The sequence below is a fragment of the Streptopelia decaocto genome (assembly GCF_964273445.1).
Source record: "Streptopelia decaocto genome assembly, chromosome: 1".
NCBI classification, from domain to species: Eukaryota; Metazoa; Chordata; class Aves; order Columbiformes; family Columbidae; genus Streptopelia; species Streptopelia decaocto.
The window spans coordinates 183385442-183407432 of record NC_138663.1 but is presented as its reverse complement, the minus strand read 5'-3'; the positions used below and the strand labels follow the sequence as shown (position 1 = coordinate 183407432).

At 42.0% G+C, this 21991-nt stretch overlaps 1 protein-coding gene across 3 annotated transcripts in view; it reads right to left on the bottom strand.

The window, feature by feature from the left end:
- The window catches only part of FAM124A (family with sequence similarity 124 member A), a 48172-nt gene extending 29124 nt beyond the window's left edge, over positions 1-19048 (bottom strand). For all 3 annotated transcript variants that reach the window (XR_014183984.1, XM_082051947.1, XM_082051948.1), the window contains exons 1-2: positions 18925-19048; positions 7597-7628 (exon numbers count right to left, since the gene is read on the bottom strand). Coding sequence is in view for 2 of the 3 variants with exons in the window: in XM_082051947.1 (XP_081908073.1) it covers positions 7597-7628; positions 18925-18983 (91 nt within the window). In the remaining variant the exon portion in view is untranslated. The remainder of the gene's footprint in view (positions 1-7596; positions 7629-18924) is intronic.
- Between the last annotated feature and the right edge of the window lie 2943 nt (positions 19049-21991).

Genomic DNA, 21991 nt, shown 5'->3' with positions numbered 1-21991 from the left:
GCCACTGGCTGTCTTTAGTCATGTCTTTAAGGACACATTCCCTCTCATTATGCTTCTAAATAACCATGTGCACTAAGACAAACCCCAGTGTGCTATTTCCTTGCTAGAACAACATCCTAACCTCAATTTCTTGAAAGGTAAAAGTGCAAATAACAATGTTAACTCAATATCAGCATTTCCAGCACCGTTTCCAGGCAATGGTGCTTGGCAGCAGTGATAACTCTGTGCCGTTCCTGACACAGGCAAAGGTCCATTAGCAGCTCCTGAAAATCAGGTTGCATCATCTGTGGATGCTTGTGGACGAGACAGGAAAGCCAGTGGGGCTGGGAGGGGGCATGGTGCTGTGTGATCAAATACCATAACAAAACAGGAAGAAGTTTATGAAAATTATTAAAATTATGCAATTGAGAGGGAAAATCATGGACTGGGGACCAACAGGGCCTGCTGATGTTGCTCTGGGCTGATGACTCAAACTGAGACAGAGGAAATTTTGTTTAAATATAAGAAAAAACTTTTTTACTGTGAGGGTGGCCACACACTGGAAGAGGTTGCCCAGAAGGGCTGTGGGGAATATTCAAAACACAATGGGTTGCCCTGAGCAACTTGCTCTCACTGCCCCTGCTTTTAGCAAAGGCCATGGACTAGGTGATCTCCAGTGCTGCCTTCCAACCTCAGCTTTCTGTAGTTCAGTACTATACTTTTCTACAGTTCAGTACTACACTTTTCTACCCTGTATACAAGTATTTGCTTCTTCACCGCGGTGGAATTTGATGACAAGCAGCTACATTAGCATGTTTTGCATAGCCAAAGACTGCTAGGTGTCATGTAGCAGTGACATGTACCTTCTTCACACAGCCACGGTGGGAAAGAACACTGCTCTTTACCTCTAGCAGCATAACACAGGCTGGGTAAGAAATGCAGAAGATGCTTACTATATTTTCCACAGGAGCTGACACTTTGCATTTCACTACTATATAAAACACCTGAATATGCAACATTGACAGATGCTCCAGGCTAAGAGCTCTACATGATTTGGGTCCAATTTCCTCTTCCATTTTTCCTCATACTTTAATTAGTCTTCCTTTTGTAATACCACCTTCTGGAAATGCAGCATGATGCTGGCAAGCCCACTGTAAATTGTTTTTACAATTGTATTCAATACAACTCGTTGCCAGCCATTGTAAAAGCATCTCAGTTCTCTATGGAAATAAGAAACAATATGCTACAGTATATCTTCATGTTGCACTAAAAGAATACAATTATATCCTTACACTTATTAAATTACATTGTTTGGAGAAATATACTTAGGGGACACCCAGTCCACCAGTACCTGTGTCAGAACCAGTTTAAACTAACCTAACTTAAAGCAGGCAACTATATTATGAAATTTTAGCTTTGTGACAGATTTTTAAAAGCCCAAATCAAACCCTGCATGCTTCTTGCTCCTGGTTAGTTTTCATCACCTTTAACAGTTAAATGAAGGCAAACAGATTTTGAAACGATACACAAGTAATGGGAAGCCATTTCTCCCTATGCTATTGCTACAAGGCACCTACACGTCTGTGTCGTGGTTTAACCCCAGACGGTAACCAAGCACTACACAGCTGCTCACTCACTTCTCCTGCTGGGATGGGGGAGAGAATTGGAAAAAATTAGAGAACTTATGGATTGAGATAAAGGCAGTTTACTAGGTAAAGCAAGAGCCGTGTTTGCAAGCAAAGTGAAACAAGGAATTCTTTCACCACTTCCCATGGACAGGCAGGTGTTCAGCCTTCTCTAGGAGAGCTGGGCTCCATCACACATAACGGTGACTTGGGAAGACAAACGCCATCACTCCGACCACCCCCTCCTTTCTTCTTCTTCCCCCAGCTTTATATGCTGAGCATGATGTCATATGGCATGGCATAACCCTTTGGTCAGTTGGGGTCAGCTGTCCCAGCTGTGTCCCCTCCCAACCTTTGTGCACTCCCCAGCTTCTCATTGGCAGGTCAGTATGAGAAGCTGGAAAGTCCTTGACTGCTCAGCAACAACTACAACATCAGTGTGTTATCAACTTTATTGTCATACTATATCCAAAACACAGTACTATACTAGGTACTAGGAAGGAAATCAACTCTATCCTTGCTGAAACCTGGACTATCTGCATAATACTACAGATTCTTATGTTCCTGTAGCTCCTGTTATCTCTGCAACCAGGAAGGCTACATACTTTTTGTCAAAAGTTCCATTAGTACCCATTTTAACAGATGTGAACCCTTGGTCTCTGGAGTGTTTGGTAACAAAAATTCTTAAAAATGAGAAATGGGAGAACTTCAGGAGACACTGACTTCCTCTCTTCTATGAAGGACCTAGTGCTCAGGCTGGATCTGACTCTTTCTGCTATTCAAGTATACATTTTCCTCTTCACATTTCCTTCCAGCAACACTTACAATCTAACAAGTTGAAGAGAAAGGGAAGAGGAAAGTTCTTGCCAGGTAACATCAAGAAGCAGATGCTGTAATGAAGGAAAAAAACACGGGGAGGGGGGAGAGAAGAGACAAGACAAAGATCAAAAGAGAGAGGCAGCATATTGTTACACACACATGGATGGAAGCGGTGTGAAAACTGTCATGTAATGGTGACCTGGCAAGCTCCAAGCATGGATGGGACAAGTGGCCCAACACTGATCTCTTACAACCTGATGGACTACATAGGCGTCTGAGTAGCTTTTGATGGATCCTCAGAATGACAGTGCATACAAATACATAATTTCTACTTCTAATGAAGCCCTAGCTTCACAGCTGGCTGCAAGGTAAACAGTTACTCCAAATAAGAGCAGAGAAATGCAGCACTGAATCAGGAATGAAAGGTAATGCAGCTTTGGAAAAACAAACATTTGCCTCAAATTCAGGACAGCACTATCTTTTGGGCAACCATTTTTTTCTTATTTGGACATTGTCACTTGACTGCATGCCATTAATTTATCCTAATTGTCTTTAATGAGAATTGCTAGGTGTCTAAAAAAAGGCTGGGAATAAGTCTGAAAGAAAAAGGATGTTGATTAGGGTATGTCATTGGACTAGTTCAAGGTGCATACACAACCACAAGGTTTCAAGGGGCTTTTCATAAATAGCAGGTACTGCAGTGCTGGTAATTTCCTATTCCCCATGGCCAGATCCAGCACAAAGAGCAAACACTTCTCAGGACACAAAATCTACCATCCAAAGTGCCATTGGGACAGCCTGTTTCAATATACAGCTGGTGCATGGAGGTAAGACACAGCCTTAGCAATTCACCCTGCTGCTGAAATCAAGAAGAAGGGCAATTTTGCCCTTACTAGCCCTCCATAAAGACTGCAAGTGTTGCACATGAGGACTCTTGCCACTTGTAGAAAAAACGAGGTCCAAAATCAACCTGGGGAGCTGATGCAGATAACACTGACAAAACATTGACCAAATCCCAAACCAAAGATCTGAATTTATACTAGCATAAAAACAGAATAACAAACAGAAAAAAAAAAAAAATCAAAATGAAGCCTGCTCAGTAACCCACATATTTGTAAATCTGCCAAAAATCTCCTGTGCTTAATTTTTAGAACCAGCAAGTGGGTAAAATTCCATGGGTTAGAAAGTATGTGCAACACAGAAATAAAATTTAATTATCCCAGCTCTGAGGTTTACCATGGAAGAATATGAACAACCTAAAAACACACCAAAAGGACTCAGTCATTTCCCAGCTACTAGATGAAGGGCAGGGGAGCAGGGGAAGGTGAACTACCAGCTTTTCAACTGCAAAGCAAACGACAAGCCCTTTACCTCACTGAGAAGCACAACATGAACCACCACATGCTACAGAGTTTTACTATCACAAATGCTCTAAAATCTGCCACAAACTTGCATCTTATCCCATAGGGCCAGTTTTATGTTTCATTTACCGACTTAGCTGGAACAGCACAAACATGCATCCAGGCAGCTCCCTACTGACTGCCTAGCTGAAAATGTCAGGGGAAAAAAAAATCACTCACTTCCACAATTATTTCTAAGACAACCTGGTTAAATTGGCTCCAGAGCTGACTAGGTATGGAATATTTCAAATATTACAAATCACAAAAGTCTCGCCTCCAAATGCCCACTTCTGCTTTGAGTCTTTCTGAAGAGCCATTATCATAAATGCAAAGATTATGCAGAGGAGGAAATAAGCAGCCCACATCAAAACTCCTCCTCCCTAGCCGAAAATTATCCCTGAAACACATAGCTCAAAGCAATTTGCAGATAATTAAAACAGTGATGTGCAGAGACCGTTGCTTATTGTGTTGACCAACACTAATTAATTATTTTTTTGTTATTCCAACTGTCTGTATTTATATGCCACTTATGGTCTTCATATTTTGGTATTATGTATTTTAGGTAAAGATCTCTTCTGTGTGTGTAAACTGCCTAGCACAATTCCCTCTCATATACGATTAGGGATCCCTAATGGCAACTGAGAACTGTAATTGAAAAGGTAATTGAAAATATGAGCAGAGAGAAGCTTAATACTTTTTCTAGATTAATGAAGAGCATACCAATGGGAAAAACATCCTAATAAGACAAAGCACACCTCCTGCTAAAGAACAACGGGAAAAGTGGATACACACACCAGAATTCAGGGGAAAAAAACAATAAAAGGGCCAAAATTAATTTAGCACATCTCTTTCTTCAAATCACACTGCTGATCCTTTCAAAGCTGTAATACCTCAAAATCCAGCATCCAGCAGACAGGTTTGCATGGCCTATTTACTCTGCTCAATGAGAAAAGGCAAAATGACACTCAGTCACCCTGACAACAGCCAGAGCCTGAACGGCAGATAACTGCTGCATTTTCCTGCAGAAATAAACACACCCTGCAAACTTTGGTACTCTTCCCTAAAGTACTTGCTGTACAAACCCACAAATGTTAGATGAACGGTGCCAGTAAAAAGCATTCTGGGGTTACCCGAAGCCAGGACACAAGGGAAAAGAAGAAAAGAATTGAGATGCTGCACAAGACCCACGGTCCAACCAGCCCACCAGGCAGGGCTCTGAACTGCTGCAGGAGTATGTCATCCACGATAAATGCTGCCATATGCTTAGAGAAAAACCTTCTAGAAATGACACATGTGCAGAATGATCCTTCTCTTGCCAGATAGCAGCTGATGACATTTTACTTCTGATGTGGGGGGTCTAGGGCTCCCGTATACTTCTGCATTGGTGCAAAGTCCTGCAGATTGTTCAGCTGCTGTCACTGATGCAAGTGACATAGGCAGCTGGAGATAATTCACCTGCTAAATCTTTCTTGTCCTTTTCTTGGCATGTTGGTGGAACAATTTTGTCCAGTGGAGTTCATTCTGAAATTTAGAAGATCATTCATTCATTAAACAATGAAATTGGATGCTCATTGGTACCACTGAATAAGACCCCTGTAAAACCAAATTAGCTTGTAATCCTTCTGGTTTAGATAAACTCCACTTCATTATAACAGGAGCACCAGATGAAGCAGCTGTAGGTAATAGAGATTCTTCACTTTTTAATTTACAACTACTTACTTTGTATTATATTAGGGCCTAACAGTATCATTGATTAGACTGCTTTCTGTACTACAAATGATACCACTTACTGAATCTTTTCCCCAAAGAAATTAGAATGGCCAAATCACCTTTTTTCCTAATATCTCTTCCCCACTAATCTTTTCTCCAAATGCATTGCGCAGCCCCTGACTGCCAGCCTCCAACATGAAAGCATTTCTATTTTATTGAAATTCTTTTATGTAGCTGTTCCCGTTACTCTTTCACTGCCTCATCAAACCGACCACACAAACCTCACAAAATGCAAAGTTAAACACTGCTACTTGTGTAGCTGTATCAATATAATTTGCCTTGGAAGCAGAAAAGAGAAAGAAAGAGACTGTCCTGCCTCCTGAGCTTTTGTGGTTTTGCTGGAATGATAATACCTCCTTGTACTGACAAATTACTGATGCTAAAATACAACTGTAATGCCCACATATTCTGGACAGTTGTGGCCAGCAAGACACTGAGGTGACCACAGTTAACAGGACACACTGTAGCTGCCACACAACCAAAAATTACCATTAGAAACAGTTCATTTGATAAAAACAAAGACTTATAAACGTAATTTGTTACCTTTATTTGTAGAACGGGCAGCAGTTATGCTAAGTTGTGAAGGATCAAACCCACATTTTTAGATGAGAAATACTTTACTTACACCTTGTCTTCTGAACTTGTCTGCCAAATAAGCACTTCTATGAGGCAGATAATTATCAGTCACCACCGAAAAAGTGGAGGAAGCTGGCAGCATATTCCCCAAGCCATCACCCAAAATCGTGAGCTGAGGAGGTGGTGGGGCACACATCTCCTGTAACCAGTCAAATCCAATATGCTTTTACTATCACAGAAAAGTTCATTGCCTGAAATTTGCCTCCCAATCATTTCAAAAACTATGTTGGATAGAGGAAATCCAGAAATCTATTTAAACAAGAGAATTTAGGAAGAAGCTGCACTAAATTCTCTCTCAGACACACACACACTCACACTGAGCAGATGGAGGAAAGACAGCGAGCTCCCTTCTAGTCACATCAGCTCTGGAGCCAGACATTACAAACACTGTCTGATCCAGCTCTTGTTGAAATCAATAAAAGCCCTCTGCTGAAGACCATGGGAGATGGAAAATAACCCTCTCCACGCTGCAGCCAGAATGTGTGAATGACAAAAAACTGACAGCTTTCTTCCCCTCCAATTTTCATGGTGCTTAAAGATCCAGATTATAAAACACAATTTGTCATCTGTGAATTTTTTTATCTGCTTGCTTGGCATAAATAAAGCTCACGTCTATGTGTGAATGGGAGAGACAGGCATCACCTTGCACTTTGACAAGAGAGAGATACCAGTAGCTGTGCATGAATAAGCATTATTGCATTTCAAAGTTCTGTGAATACCGTATGTACTACAACTAACAAAATGGTTGGAGTGGGTAGACAGAGGACTGAAAAAGCGTTCCTTGTTCCTTAAAATAATGCCATTTTGCACTGGTCAAAAAGAGAGAAAAAATAATGCAGCGTCTGGATTCGTCTTTTATCAGCTGGATAACCTGAAATTCAGCTGACTATTGTAAACCTATAGAAAGACTGTGACACTGACTGGAGTGTCTATCATCTTTGAAATCAAAGAAATGCTTCACAGAATTTGCTCTCAAATGCTTCCTTGGCATCAGCTTACAATAAGCATTCAATTATTCCTGCATCCCCCAGCTCTAATGACATTAATCACTGCAGACTCATTTGGCTGGAGGGCCCATTCGCACTGGCCACACTGTGTCTATAGATTTTGTTCTCATTTTGCCTTGCATTCTTGTGACCTCCAATATTTATGACTTTACACATGGCTCCTATTTTGGTCATAAACATCCAATCAGTTTAAATTTCTATACTGTTTCTAGACACAGATCCAAGGAGAGAAGGCACAGGGGCTTTACTCTGTCAAAGTGAACTCCATCATAACACTAGGTTGACGTTAATAAATATTAGCAAACAGAAAAAAGAAAATATGAGAATCCTTTTCAAGAAAATTCTTAAAGTTATACTCACTGCTGGTAGATGACATACGGCTGTATTCAGACCTGCAAGAAAAAGATTTTAGACTATATTAAATCTAAAAAAGATAATGAAAAATGCACCAAATCTAACTCACATTGCATATTAAAGTAGTTTATTGCCCATTTAGCATTATTTTTGTGATATCTTGTGGAACAGGTTTTGAACATGGCCTCAGAAAAACTAGCATCCCACATGTATTTTGAAAACACCTACGCGGAGTGTGCAAAGCAACTAGGGATTTATCTAGGGGCTATTCACGCTACTTAATTTTAGGCATAAAAATTAAAGCTAAGAAGGCTCTCTATAAGGAAAAAATAGGCTGCTTCAGATAGTCTGCTAGACTTTGACTCTGCTCCTCATCTTCTCTACTTTACATCCTCTAAATGCTGCTTTGCAGATTTTTTTCTTTTTTTAAAATAATTCAATTCTAAGAGCAAAATTTTTATTGTTATTTGGTCACAACTGGCAGGAAAGACACAAAATGAGTACCAAAATATAAACATTTAGATGACAAAGCTTTTTGCTTCAGGAAACCCTTTTCTTCTTTAAGACCAGTAAAACCATATATCCATTGATTCTACTTCAGTGCATACAGCTTACCCATGAGAAAGTCAGAGTAGTTAAATATTTTGAGCAACAATGCAATTAAATTTGCAGCTGCATATAAGCCCAGACTCCTCAAACACCCATTCTGGGCTGATCAAAACATGGCCCATTTATGTCCTAAAGATTCAGAAATACTCAGGTAAAACAAATATACCATCACTGGGTATTAAAAACAAAAATCATATTCCACTTCTGAAGTCCTACTTATGGCTTCTGAGTGCTTAGTTTTGGAGTTCACAATCACACAGCTTCCACTACCCTCGTCTCTGGGTCCCCAAAACAGACCCCACTCACCAGAGCTCTCTGCCACAACTAACATATTGCTCATATGCCCTGCAGTGCCCTGAACATAACAAGCAAAGTGTTTGGGGAGCCCTAACACAGTTATTGGATTCAAACCTAAATGCTTGTTTTATACAAATGATTGCAACAAGTTTGCAATATTGCTTTAAATTAAAAAAACGTGTGAGCATTGACTCCTAAGATATTTGCCTGGAAATAGATACTATCTAAGCATGTTCTCAGGATACCTTCATACTCTATGCTCTCAGGCATCCAAGGGAATAAAGAACATCAATCTCATATAACTATAGCGACTGCTTTAATATGGACATATCTCTGCAGAAGAAATGAAGCAATTACAGTCCCTACTTCCTAGCCCCATGCTTAGCACTCATTATTTGGCAGATCAGATCCAAAGGCTGCAGTTTAGATGAGAAAGACCATGAAGAACTACCCTAGACTCTTCTTCCCAGTCCTGCTGGATTGCTGAAAGATGACACAATCTGAATTTTCACAATATTAATGAAAAGAAAATCCACCAATACCATCAAATTATTGTAGCTTTTGAAAAAGGTCTGTGCAATGCTGGGTAGAGAGCTGATGATGGGGGCTTGCAGCTTTTGCTCACTCTCTCTCCTTTGCTAAATCCTTCACTCCCAGCCACTTTGATAATGCCAGGGAGCAAGGAAACATCTTTGTCACATATGGCAGAGACTCCAGGTCATAGAATCATAGAATGTCCTGAGTTGGATGGGACCCACAAGGATCATCCAGTCAAAATCCTGCCCCTGCATATGACAACCCCAAAATTCACACCATGTGTCTGAGGGCGTTGTTCAGTCTCTTCTTGAACACTGTCAGGTTTGGGGCCGTGACACCTCCCTGGGGAGCCTGTTCCAGTGCTCCACCATCCTCTGGGTGAAGAACCTTTTCCTAATGTCCAACCTGAACCTCCCCTGGCACATCTTCCTGCCACTCCCTCGGGTGCTGTCATTGGTCACTAAAGAGAAGAGATCAGTGCCTGCTCCTCCTCCTCCCCTTGTGAGGAAGCTGTAGCCACCATGAGGTCTCCCCTCAGCCTCCTCCAGGCTGAACAAAGTCACTTCAGCTGCTCCTCATACAGCTTCCCCCCTAATGGTCTTTAGCAGCCCCTCTCAGTTGCCCCATATATACCTGCTACATAGCACCTCCTCAACAAACAAAATGCTACCCCTCAGCCAACCTCCCACAGGACCTTTGTGTAGCTGGGAAAGGCAGAGGCAGGAATGACATTAGCAGAGGAGACCTTCTTCTTCCTGTTGCTGGGCCATGCACACACCACTGGTCTGGCTCTGGGTGGGGGCCAGCAGGGGTTGATCCTTGGGGCTGGCTAAGTAGTGCTGTGGGGGCCATAAAGCTGCATGGTATTTTTCAGCAGCAAGTCACATTGGTATCATTTGACAACATGTATATTTGGAAGGGTTTGAAAACTGTGTAACATGTCACTCTTCACAAGCCCAGAGGCAAGCAATATACATCCAGTTGCCTCCAAGCACCCCAAGCAAGGATTCATTTAGTCTGCACTTCTGTATGAAAACAGCCCGCGGCTGTCCATCAATGTATATGTATTCAGCAGTTGGTGGCTAATTCAATATGAATCTGCACTGCTTGTGTTTCGGATAGAAGGGAAACAACATTTTGCCTTTTGCTTACTGCAAGTAGAAGCAGCTTTCTATTACTTCACACTGTTATTTTATTATCCCAAAGTGCTGCAGGCATATTATAGGACATGGAGAATTAACGAGTCCTGAACCGAGGAAGTGGCAGTTTGCATACAGGCAGGACATGAAAAATGAGACAAGAGGAAAAATAAAAAGATGGGGAGTGAGAAAGGAAGAGACAACAGTGTGCTTGGAGACTAATTGCACAGACACATTTTAATCGGCTTTAGAATTGTATTGGGGTTTTTTTGTAATTCTAATATGGTTCAAGCTAATATTTAATTCATGTTTGTTGCATAACTGACATACACAGAATTAAAGAAAAAGGGTAATTAAGCTCAAAGGCTTATGTCAACCTCAGATGCTGAAATGAGGATTGTACCCTCCCTAAGCTCCCTCTATAGTCAATAAAATGGAGGTGTGAAGTGTGTCTCTCCCTGGATGTTGTCTAGAGACGAAGCCTACAGAAACCACTTCCCTAATGCAGGACCCTCAGCTACGTGCCTAAAACTTAATGGGATGACTATGAGTCTCTCTGTGTGCTCTCAGGGCCAAACCGAATCCCTTTCGTCCTCTCTTCAACTTCTTTCTGTCCTAGAATTTATTTGTCTTAAATCTAGTCCTTAAGAACAAAAATAACAGTGTTAGTAAAATCCATAATAATTTCAAACATTGGCACAAACCATTCAGATTCATGACGTGTGCTGGTAAGTGGCTTACAAAATACATTTTTTTTCTTATAGTCAGCTATTTAGGATACTAAATTCTGAAGGTTCTATAAGTCTTTTAATCTTTTTAGACTACTATACACAGTAAACATTCCCTTTGACAAGATCATGTATTAGAAAAATTAAGTAACAAGATAAACATCTCCTTGGTCATATAGAGTCTCTGGACATCAAGCAACTTTGTTCCTTCCTATTCTTTCCATCCCTGTTTTAAACACCCCAAGTATCAGTTTCTATCAGTTCCCTTGGAAGAGGATTTTCCCATTAGGATACCTCAAGAGTAAAGCACTCATGGATTTTAATTGTGACAGACTGGGGCCATACTGGGCCTCAGAGGTTCCAGGCCAATTACATGGTCTTGCAGCAAGCTACTTCCTCTGATAGATATTATAGATAAAAGGAGAGAGACATTCAGGACAGAGGCTGAACAAATGGAGGACTGTTCCCTTTATAGGCACATAATGAGGAAAAAAAATGATCAAAAAGAGTATTGAAGCAGTGGGAGGTGCTGAAAAGGAGGGCTCATCACTCAGTCAAAAGACACATCAGTCTGTAAAGAATTTGAGCTCAACAGTCAGGCCACCAGCAAATAGGAGCTGTGAACATGTCAAGAGACATTAAAACAGGAATGTAGAAGCTTGAGATAAATGTGGGACCTCGATTCCCGTTAGCGCCATTGAAGGATCAGGACTGTACATTATTGGAGAGTGTAAGATACAAATGTGAGCACAAATGGTCCTGAGCAATCCTCTGAGATCAGCCTGCACTCCTCATTGTTGATTAGTAATACAGAGCCTCAAAACACCCAAGAAAGGGAAACAGACCACTAAATATCAGTAAGTAGCTGCTAGCACAACTTGCAGTTACTGAGTATGGCATACAAAAATACTCTTTGGGTAAGAAGCACAATTGTGTTCCATCTCTGCATCACACAAGCAATGTAACTACACCAGCACCACACTGTGCTTGGGTTACTTTGGCATGCTGATCAGCCATGGCACAGCATCACCTTAACACAGCTACAGCGGTGACATCTACCCTAATAAACAAACGTGCTCAAGAGAACCATCTGGGACTGAGGCCAACTGCCATGAAACACTCTGCACCTGTACCATTAAAACCTCTTGCCTTCCAAAACAGACTGGCAAGTGGTCTGCCAGGAACAGTCCCTGGGACGTGGGAACGTGGTAAAACAAGTCCCTGGCCCACAGTAAAACACACTCAAAAATCACATGGGGGAGAGCTAGATGGTCCAATCCAAACTGAGTCCATCAATAATTTTAAGTATTCAACAACATGGACAACTCTGTCCAGTGCTCAGGGACACCCCCATATGCTGTTTAATGCACTGGCATGGCTGTAACTACGTTTCCCAGCCAGGCAGCACCTCCACAAGGCAGTTTGCTGTGTAAAACACACATCTCTCAGGTTATTCTAATGCAATACTACACCATGATATGCCCAAGGTCTCAAGTGCCAGGACTCCTTAATCCCCCTAAAAATGAAACTGTGGAAAGTTTACCAGCTCTTCTGCTGTCTCCACCCTTCACTTACGTGGGACTGATGCAACAGCATCTGCTGGATTCCCATTTCCTTTGCCTTTTCTACCTAGCATTGCTTCAGATTTCACTGTTTCATATTAAGAGCTGTATTTAACAGCTTCTTTGCCACATAAAGCGCTCCACAGGGCACATGGGAAGATTTTATATCAGCTAAATCACAATGCATGAGTCGGAAGATTTAGCTTTGTAGCTCTGTCTTGGATTTCTTCTCACCAAATTCCTGTCTGTCACACTACAATCTGCTCCACTAATATCAGTCCAATGCAAATCTGTTACCTTCACCATACATCTATCACATTTGGAATATTGTGTCCAGTTCTGGGCCCCTCAGTTCAAGAAGGACAGGGAACTGCTTTCTCTTATGAGGAAAGGCTGAGGGAGCTGGGTCTCTTTAGCCTGGAGAAGAGGAGACTGAGGGGTGACCTTATTAATGTTTATGAATATATAAAGGGTGAGTGTCACAAGGATGGAGCGAGGCTCTTCTCGGTGACAACCAATGATAGGACAAGGGGAAATGGGTATAAACTGGGACACAGGAGGTTCCATTTAAATTTGAGAAGAAACTTCTTCATGGTGAGGGTGACAGAACACTGGGACAGGCTGCCCAGGTCGGTTGTGGAGTCTCCTACTCTGGAGACATTCAAAACCCACCTGGATGCTTTCCTGTGTAACCTCATCTAGGTGATCCTCCTCTGGCAGGGGGATTGGACTTTCGAGGTCCCTTCCAATCCCTAACATTCTGTGATTCTGTGATACTTCTACTTCTGTAATCAAGACAACTGCAATGGAATAACTCAGAGCATCTTGTCTTAAAACACCCTGCTCTGGATTTCTAGTCGAGGGGTAAAGTCAGAAGATGGGTTCCCATCCCTCAGCTGTAACTACCACATTCAGGAGCTTATTAACAAAAGCAGTGCATGAGGCCCTACGTAAGAGACATCATCATAATCATCATATAATGAGTAATCTTTCAAGACGCATCTGATGGGGCAGGACCATACTGTACTTTAGTGAGCATCAGGACTGAGGTGTCACGTACCTGCCTTTCCAAAGCCAGCAGGTGTGTCACCCTGCCAGCGTCCTATCACTCTTAACTAACAACAGAAGCAGCCTTACACCAAACACCTAACCTTTGCACAGCAACAGTTAGCTGAGGTGAACCTCGCTGCCTGCTGGGACCCAGCCATCACCAGTGTCAGCCTAGACCTCCTGGCCACCAGAATGTGATTTAAAATGTCTCAGCATCACTTTTGGTGCCTAGTCCCAGTGCCACATGCTAGCAGATCTGCCTGCCCTGCGGTTAAACCAAACAGCTTTGCTCCACCAATTAGATGTGGTTAGAAATGGTGCCTCACCACCAATTTGCAACAAATAGCTCAACTTTATAGTATTCAAATGCCAAATCAGAGACAAGTTGTCTAACCTTGGCACATCTGGAATGATGGATATATAGGAAGTGAAAGCCTCAGAAAAAATAAAAAAAAAAAAAAAGAAGAAACCCCAAGGTAAAAACAGGCCTTAAAATAGATTTCAGCAGCAGTGATTTTTATTCCTGAGAGTTTCTCATAAATGGATGAAATATGTGACAAAAGACTGACATGTCATATTGAAGGACTACCGTACAAATGACAAAGTCATAAATGTTGAATCTCTTTAAGCTAGAAACATGTCACATGAAAACAACCTCTCACTCCAATAAACCACTCAACTACTCATTTGTTAATTTAAGCAACCCATTCTGAGGACACACATGAATTACAGTTTCTCAATACTTTCTATTTTAAGTGTGGTACACCGTCTTTTTTATAGGCTGCCTTGTCTCCTATTAGCAATTGTATTTTCTGCTTTAAAGTCTCATGCATTTTACAGAACTGCAACCAAAAAAAGAAAAAAAAATTCTCTCTATCTAACAGATAACAGAGGCTCAAATAATTTGTGATTTGCCCAGGGTCACACATGCAGATACAAGGAAAACCAATAAACAAGTATGGCACAGTAAAAAAATTAACACAATCTCTGCAAAATTAATTTGAGGGGTAGAACCACAGGAGAAAATGAAAAGGAGGGAACACCCCCCCTCAATATGACTGTAACCAAACAGTAATGGATTTTGCTAAGCAAATTATAAAAATAGCTGCTGCATGGTACAGCACCCTAAGCTTCAAGCGTCTTTTGTTTGTTTTGCAATAGGTTTCTCTGTATTTCATTGAACTGTTCCTTGGCCATTGCCTGCTATCAAGGTATATCAAGTATAATTTTCCTTCTTCATAAAATTCATCAAATACTCAGCAATTAACTACTGACAAATTCAGTTTGCATCATCAATATTTAGGTTTTAAATTAATTGTACAGAAAACAAAACAAAATAACAAACAAAACCCCTTGTACTTCAATAATGTCTTCAACTTTCTCTAAAAATATAATTATTTGAAACATAAATGGAAATGTTGCAAGTTCAAATAATTTAAGTAAAAAGTTAAAACTCCTTGAAAGTTTAAATGACTCCTAACAAGGAGAAAATGAAGGGTTTAGGCAAACCTTGATACTATAAGTAAGCTAATGATTAAAGTGTGAACCCTTTAAGACAGGCTCTCACAGCTGTTTAAAGGAACAAGTGAAGTTCTGCTGGGAATTGTCACATATAGTGAAATTTTCATTAATGTCAATTATCTCACTGAAGTGTTATGCTCAGTTAAGGCATGCACACTCAATAAATAGGAGGGAGCATTCCTGTAGAAGTGGTCCTGGAACACAGCTAACAGGACCAAATAAAAGTTTAGGAATCAAAAATTTAAGACTTTAGGTCTGAGAAAGTCCGCATTTTCCACATTCACTATGCGTTACTTGGGCTATCAGTCCTGAACACAATGAATTCAGCTGATGCTTTGCCCTTGACATTAGCGATAGCAAGAATCTCTCTGATTGCTTCAAAATTACATACCTAACGATTCCTAAAATTGTTTTAGTTTGTTATCTTGGGAGTTTCAGACTCAAAAAACTTTACTATTCAGAGTAAAGAATAGTGAAATAATGGCATTTGCATGGGTTGTATAACCAAGAAAAGTTGAATATTTCTACAACTCATTTTAGGTAACTTGGTATTATTTTTTTCTAGCTTTTGTTTTGCTTTGTTTTGTTTTTCTTTACAATTTATCTACCATTCTTTAAATATACATATTTCTCCTCCCTTCAATTCCTTTCTTCCACTTGTTTTTCCCTGTTTGCTTTCTAATCAAAGACCAAAGAAAGACCATTTACTTCTTCCTAAAATGTCAGGTTTTATAGTAAAAATCCACTGCTAAAATTATTACCATAGAAAGCTCTCTGTCTCACATTCTTCTGGGCTAAAATATTTCAGTGGCGGATAAAGTAAGGTTTTTATAATAAAAAGCCCAAGAACACATTACCCGAAAAGCCACAGTTTGTACAGGCAAAATCTCTAAGATCAAGGATGGCCAAACTCTTTCAAATCTCATTAATAAACAGCCAATATAAACTAATTGGCTTATATGTTTTACTCCCTTTATTTAGGTACTTGACAACACCAGCTCAATCCATTCTTATTGGATTCAGGAACGCATAATACACTACTTTTGTTCAGCAGCCTCTTTGCCAACCCCATTTATCGAGGCAAATGCAGTAAGAGGAAGGTATTTTCCAACAGATTAGGAAAATGAAGGCTTCAAACTGTAACCAGGCTTGCCTGTAGCACAGAGTTTTGCCTGCTCTTGTAGCTGGAAGTCACAGCAAAACTTTAAGGAACATATGTCCCATGGAGTACTTGATGTATTAGATTGGTTAGCCGCTATAAGCAGCTTCAGAGGTATGGGCTCCGCATAAGAGCTCACACATCATTACATATGATCATCAACATGACAAGGGCTTGCAGTCCTGGCTTTACTACAGTCACTTTCCACTATTGTTCCTGGAGTGACAGAAAGGGACCACTTCATGTAGAACTGTTACTGAATTATGCTGACAGTTGTCTCTCCTTGTACTTTCAGAGGATCATGGCCGAATTTCAAAATAGGTTGGGTTTTGTTGTTGTTGTGTTGTTTGTTGTTTGTTTTTTTTGGTTTGGTTTGTTTTTTTACCATTGAATAATTGGAGAAAAAGGGAAACAGCTCAGTTTAGCACTAGCTATGATGGGACTGAAACAAAGCAAAAAGCAGATCTAGTAAAAGGGAAAAGCAAGTGCTGTGAACAGTTGGTTTGGTGAGAAAGCTGAAATATAAACATTGTGAAAGAGACATACGCAACATGTTTATCAGACTAAAATAGCTGCTAAACAGAACTAAAAATAATAATTGAAATGCAGAGATCCATTGCTTTTCAAAATAAACTTCAGTGCAAAGCACTGCAGTTATTAATTGCCATATGTCATTGTTCAAATTCCTCAGACAGACTCTTCTGCTTACCTACCCCTTCCAGTGCTGAGCCTGGGACAGGGATGCTTCATAAAATCATCAGTTTTAGCACCTCCTCAACACCAGACACAAGCAGCTGTCCTGCTGGTCACTGCGGTCTAAAAGCTAATGTCACCAGCTGGGTCACGTCCTTCCAAGAGCCACTCCCAAGGAAACCCCAGCCTTTCTAGTCCAGATAAACACTGCAAACTAAGAGCAACTTGACTCACCAAAGATTTTTTGAGCTTTGAACCAGCCCTGAATTCACTGTTTGGTGTGTTTTGGTTTTTTTTTTTTGGTCGTTGTTGTTGTTTTTTGGTTGTTTTTTCTTTTCCCCCACATTCCCCCAAAATGAATTAAAACCCTGTTATCCCATTATCTGGAAAGAGGCCTGAATTTTTTTCCTTTAAGCTCATGTCACATAAACCACTTTAAAACTCACCCCATTAGGTGTGTCCACAATACTACAACTATATAAACTATATAAGGTGATGGAAAAAGTCCTTAACTTCCCAGACCACAGAAGAGATTTAAAAATGATTTTAATTAATAGTGGGGTGTATAAAAATACCGCCATACTCCGTTTCCACCTTTTTTTTAAAAAAAACACCTCTTTACAATTTTGTGTTTACAGTTTTGTTATGCTCACAGTCTCATACACTGGTGTGGTGCCCTGATGCAACAGTAGGTGCTATTATTCACCAGTATCAGTCTGAGTTTAGGTACCACCTTTCTCCCTGAACCTCAGCATGTGCTGCCACAGTAGGAAGGAAAAGTCAAAGAAAGAACAGGAACACTGTTTGACCTTGTTGCCAAGGGAAGTATCTGTGTATGCGTACACCTTCATGCTCACGCAACACTCAGACTAGAGACCAAAGGAGATACGCCAGACAAGGAGCTGGGAGAAATACAGTTGGGAAAACAAGGATGGAGGAGAATGAAGACCTAGGAGAGAACAGTGTTAACAGGAGTGGGCAACCTCCTTTTGTCCTTCCAGAGTCAGAAAAGGAGCAAAGGCTCAGTGTTGTTCCTGACAAGATGACATGGCAGCAGCATGTGGGACAGGCTGGAGAGCACTTCCCAATCTCTCCCAACGAGATGGGCTGAATGTGGGAGCTGAATGGGGGATCCCACGGAGCACCCTTGCAGCTCCATGATCTCAGGAGAAGTCATTCAATTAACAAACACAGCACACCTCCAGCAGCTGGGTCACAAAGTCAGAAAAAAAAGTAATTCTCCTTGCCTCTGATATGACACAGGGTGGACAACTACTGGCAAAGATTAAAGCACTTCACAGAACGGTACAATGAGTATCATGACAACAGCAAGCTGGTTTCAGAGTGCCTACAAATCTAACCTGCTTTTGTGGCTCTCTGATGGTCCTTCTAAGGAGTCAGCTCTGTCTGCTTGATGTTGTCCAGGTGTCACTGCCACAAGGACAGCACAGGTAGCTGGGCACGCTTCCAGACTATCCTCAATACAAGTGATCCTGGCATACAGGGATGGTGCAGCACCAAGCCCTCACCAATGTGTCTACAGCCCATAAAGCACTGTGCTGGGCCCCACTGCTGAGGCAGCATCATGTGCTTTGGGGCTCAGACTTAAAGCCCATGGCCACGACCTCTTAGTATCTTCCTCCCCACGTGCAGAAGGATGATGATGGGGAGCTTTCCCCAACTCAACCGAAGGAGAAGGTAAATTCCCTGGGGCTTTCCAAGCACGGTGATGCCCCGCGGCAGGAGCGTTCCCTGTTTCCCCAGGGGATCGCACAGGATCCCCGGCCCCGGGGTAGTGGGAGGGAAGGAACTATCGGTCTGGGCGGGGTGCGGTCCCGTCTCTGGGAAAGAGGCTCAGCCCGGGACACAGCCGCACCCGCCGCCCCAGCCCCAGCCCCGCCGCTGCCGGGACGCGCTCGGCGCCGGCCGCCGGCAACAAGTGCAGCCGCCGGGCGGGCGCTGCGGCCAGGGAGGGAGCTCCCTCCAGCCACGGCCCGGGGAAAAAGGTTAGAGCCCCCTGCCCGGTCCCCGCCACTCACCCGCCCGTCTCGGCTCCCGAGTCCACGCAGTCGTCCTCGCCGCCGGGCTGCTTCTCCATGGCGGCGGCGGTGGGGCTCCACGCCCGCGCTCCCGCGGGGAGCGGCCGCTGCCGCCACCTGCCTCTGCCGCGACCCGCCTCGGCCGCCGCCGCTCCGCCGTGTGCGACAGGCAGCGGCTCCGCCGCCCGGCCCGCCCCGGCCCGCCTGCCCCGGGCTCGGAGCCGCTCCTCCGGCCCGGCCTCCTTCTCACCGCCCGTGGCGGGCGCCGAGCCCCCCTTCCCCTCTCCCGCCGCCCTCCTGCCGCGGGGGAGCCCGGGCGGAGGGAAGGGGACCGCCCGCCTCGCCCGGGTCTCTGCAAGTGCTCCCGTCCCGCAGAGAAAACCTTCCATCCACGCTTGCTGACAGCCCACTGTGTTTAGGTGGCTTGTATTTTAGAAACTACTTCAGCACCTTCATTTTGTTTTTCCAGTTGGGAGAAGGGCTAAAAGATGCGACACCCCGTTTCCAGTGAAAGTTAAGGGAGCTTGTTGGATGGATGTTATCACTATCCATCTGTCTTTGGAGTATATCCTGTCTACAGCCTTTTATTTGAAGTCTTTTGCTATGCTGAGCTTTCTCCAGTCTCCTTTAGTGCTGCCCAGCACTTGCTCATTACATCCAATACAATAATTTTGAAATTACACAGAGAAGTGGGCAGGAGATGGTTTTCCAAGCCCATGAGAATTTCTGTAATGATGGCAAAAAAAATGATGTGATGCAAAAGGCGCATTTTGAATGCTGCCTGTGGAGAAATGCTGATGGAGAAAAGCCTACCAGTAGCAGGGCAGTTGTGTTAAATAACCTGAGAGTGCAGGGAAAAGTTGTGGGTGAGCTCCTGTATTCTGTGCATGTCGTGTGAACCTGCCTGTTTTGTTTTTAGAGGTGAACACCTCTCTGTTTCTCCATCACACAAATACAAGTGTTCACCCATATAGGTGTGAACCAAGAGCTCACTCAGCCAAAAAAAGTAATCAGTCTTTCCTTAATCTCCTCAGTTATTCAGACTGTAGCAGAAAACAAGAGAAGGGGACAGAACTGATTTGTCAGCTTGTGTCTCCAAACTGGAAGACCAGCACTTGTGTCTCTTCTGGATCAAGTTAAAATATGGAACTGGGAGGTGGTGGTCGGTGTTCCCCACAATCTAGATATTGTGGGGCAACTGAAAAAAATAAATCTACTCCAGAGCTGGCAAACATCTTCTATTAATGTTTTGTGGAAAATATATCAGATTTGATGAATTCAGATTTTCTCTTCAAATTGTTCCACCTACCAAATTACTATCAGCTGCAGGAGATGGCCACTTGAAGAAAGCGATCAGAAGTAAAAAAAAAAAAAGAAAAAGAAAAAAAGGTGGAAAAACTCAGTATTTGAAAAATAAAATGGCCCAGAATGTAAAAATATTCTACACAAGACAATCTTACATTGGCTGAAGAAGCGCTGAACTGGTTTAGTTTGTCACCAGTACTTTTTTAGTTATGTCTACACTGCATGGCATTGATGTCCTTCATTTCAAGATTAATTACGCTTGCCAGTGGTCAATCAGGCTGTATAAAGTAACACAAATTAATAGTAACATCTAGCATTGTTTAACAGGCTCATGCTGGGTGTAGTTCATGCCACTGTTGTCTCTAATAGTGTATGACCCTGGTTCTCTAATCTAGGTGTGTGTAGGATGCTTGTAAAATCAATGGAAAGGAGAACAGGTGGAGAAAAGCTGTCAAGGTGATCGTAGCATAGTGTAGGAACAGTGAGCAGGCACCAAACCCAGAAATGCTTATTATGAAACTGGTGAGTTCCATCTGCTCTGTTATGGAGAGACACTGGGCTTGTGCACAGTCATGTGGCCTCTTAGCATCACAGGAATTCAGTCCGCTGTGTGTCTCCAGTGATCTTTAGAAGAAACTTTCAGCCTCTACTATTCATCAAGAGTTCGAAAAAAAACATTCTATAGGAAAGTTGGTCTTTAATCTGTTTTGAATATCTGGCTAGGTTTGCATGCATGTCATTTTGAAAGCAGTATAAATAATTTTTCAGTTTATGTGAAGGATTTCACATAGATATTCCCATAAATATAAGGCTTTAGATATGGAATAGGGCCCTTTCATTACAATCCCTCTTCCATCATTTTCCCAGCAAGTCACTAAACGGTAGTTTGGACAGAATGCCACAGAAATTGCTCATACAGAACAGTCCTGTACAGGTACCTACATAGTAGTTCAGAATGTATGGAAACAAAATTTTCTGTCTCTTGTGACTGGTAAACTGCCATCTAAACCAGTTTACTCACTAAATTAAATGCATATGATTTCTTTTAGGACCAGGACCAAAATGCTGTTCCTGGCTATGAAAGTAACAGTGGCATAAGCAGGTTCTCAGCTTGCTCATATTTGAATTATCATATTCTGGTAAGAGACATTAACATGTTTTCAGACACAGTGTGAGAGATTCATCCAAGTCCAGAGAGTGGAAAACCTGAGACATAAATGCAGTATATCTTGATTCCCAGCTTCAGGCTCTGTTTTGGGAATGGATAAATATTTATTCTTCATCAGTTGCAGTGGCAGTGGAGGACTCTGAGCCCCACAAAGGAGGTTTCAGTCGTCTGTGTTACCAGAATTGGACAGGCCTTGCTGACCCTCTGATTCTTAGTCTACACATGTGCATTTGTTTAGTTAGTGCAACTGCGCTCAAGAGCAGGTCACTGCCATTTGCTTTTCAGTGTGATTTCGAAGTGAAATAAATTGACTCTAGCCACTGTTGAACTGATTTAAGATGTAACCAAACCTCCTTAAATATTTAGAAATAGGTTTAGTTAAGCTGATACATTTCTGTATGTAAAATTTTAGGTGGTCAGCTAATAGATCTTTTCCATCTCTGACTTTTATTATTCTAGTTAGTTATGTTTAAGCACTGGCATATGAGAGGATCTGGAATAGATTTTATGCTGCATTTAAGATTAATTTATTCCATCTGTCCCAGCAAAGGAAAAAAGAAACATATGAAGGAAATATATAATTAAGACAGTAAG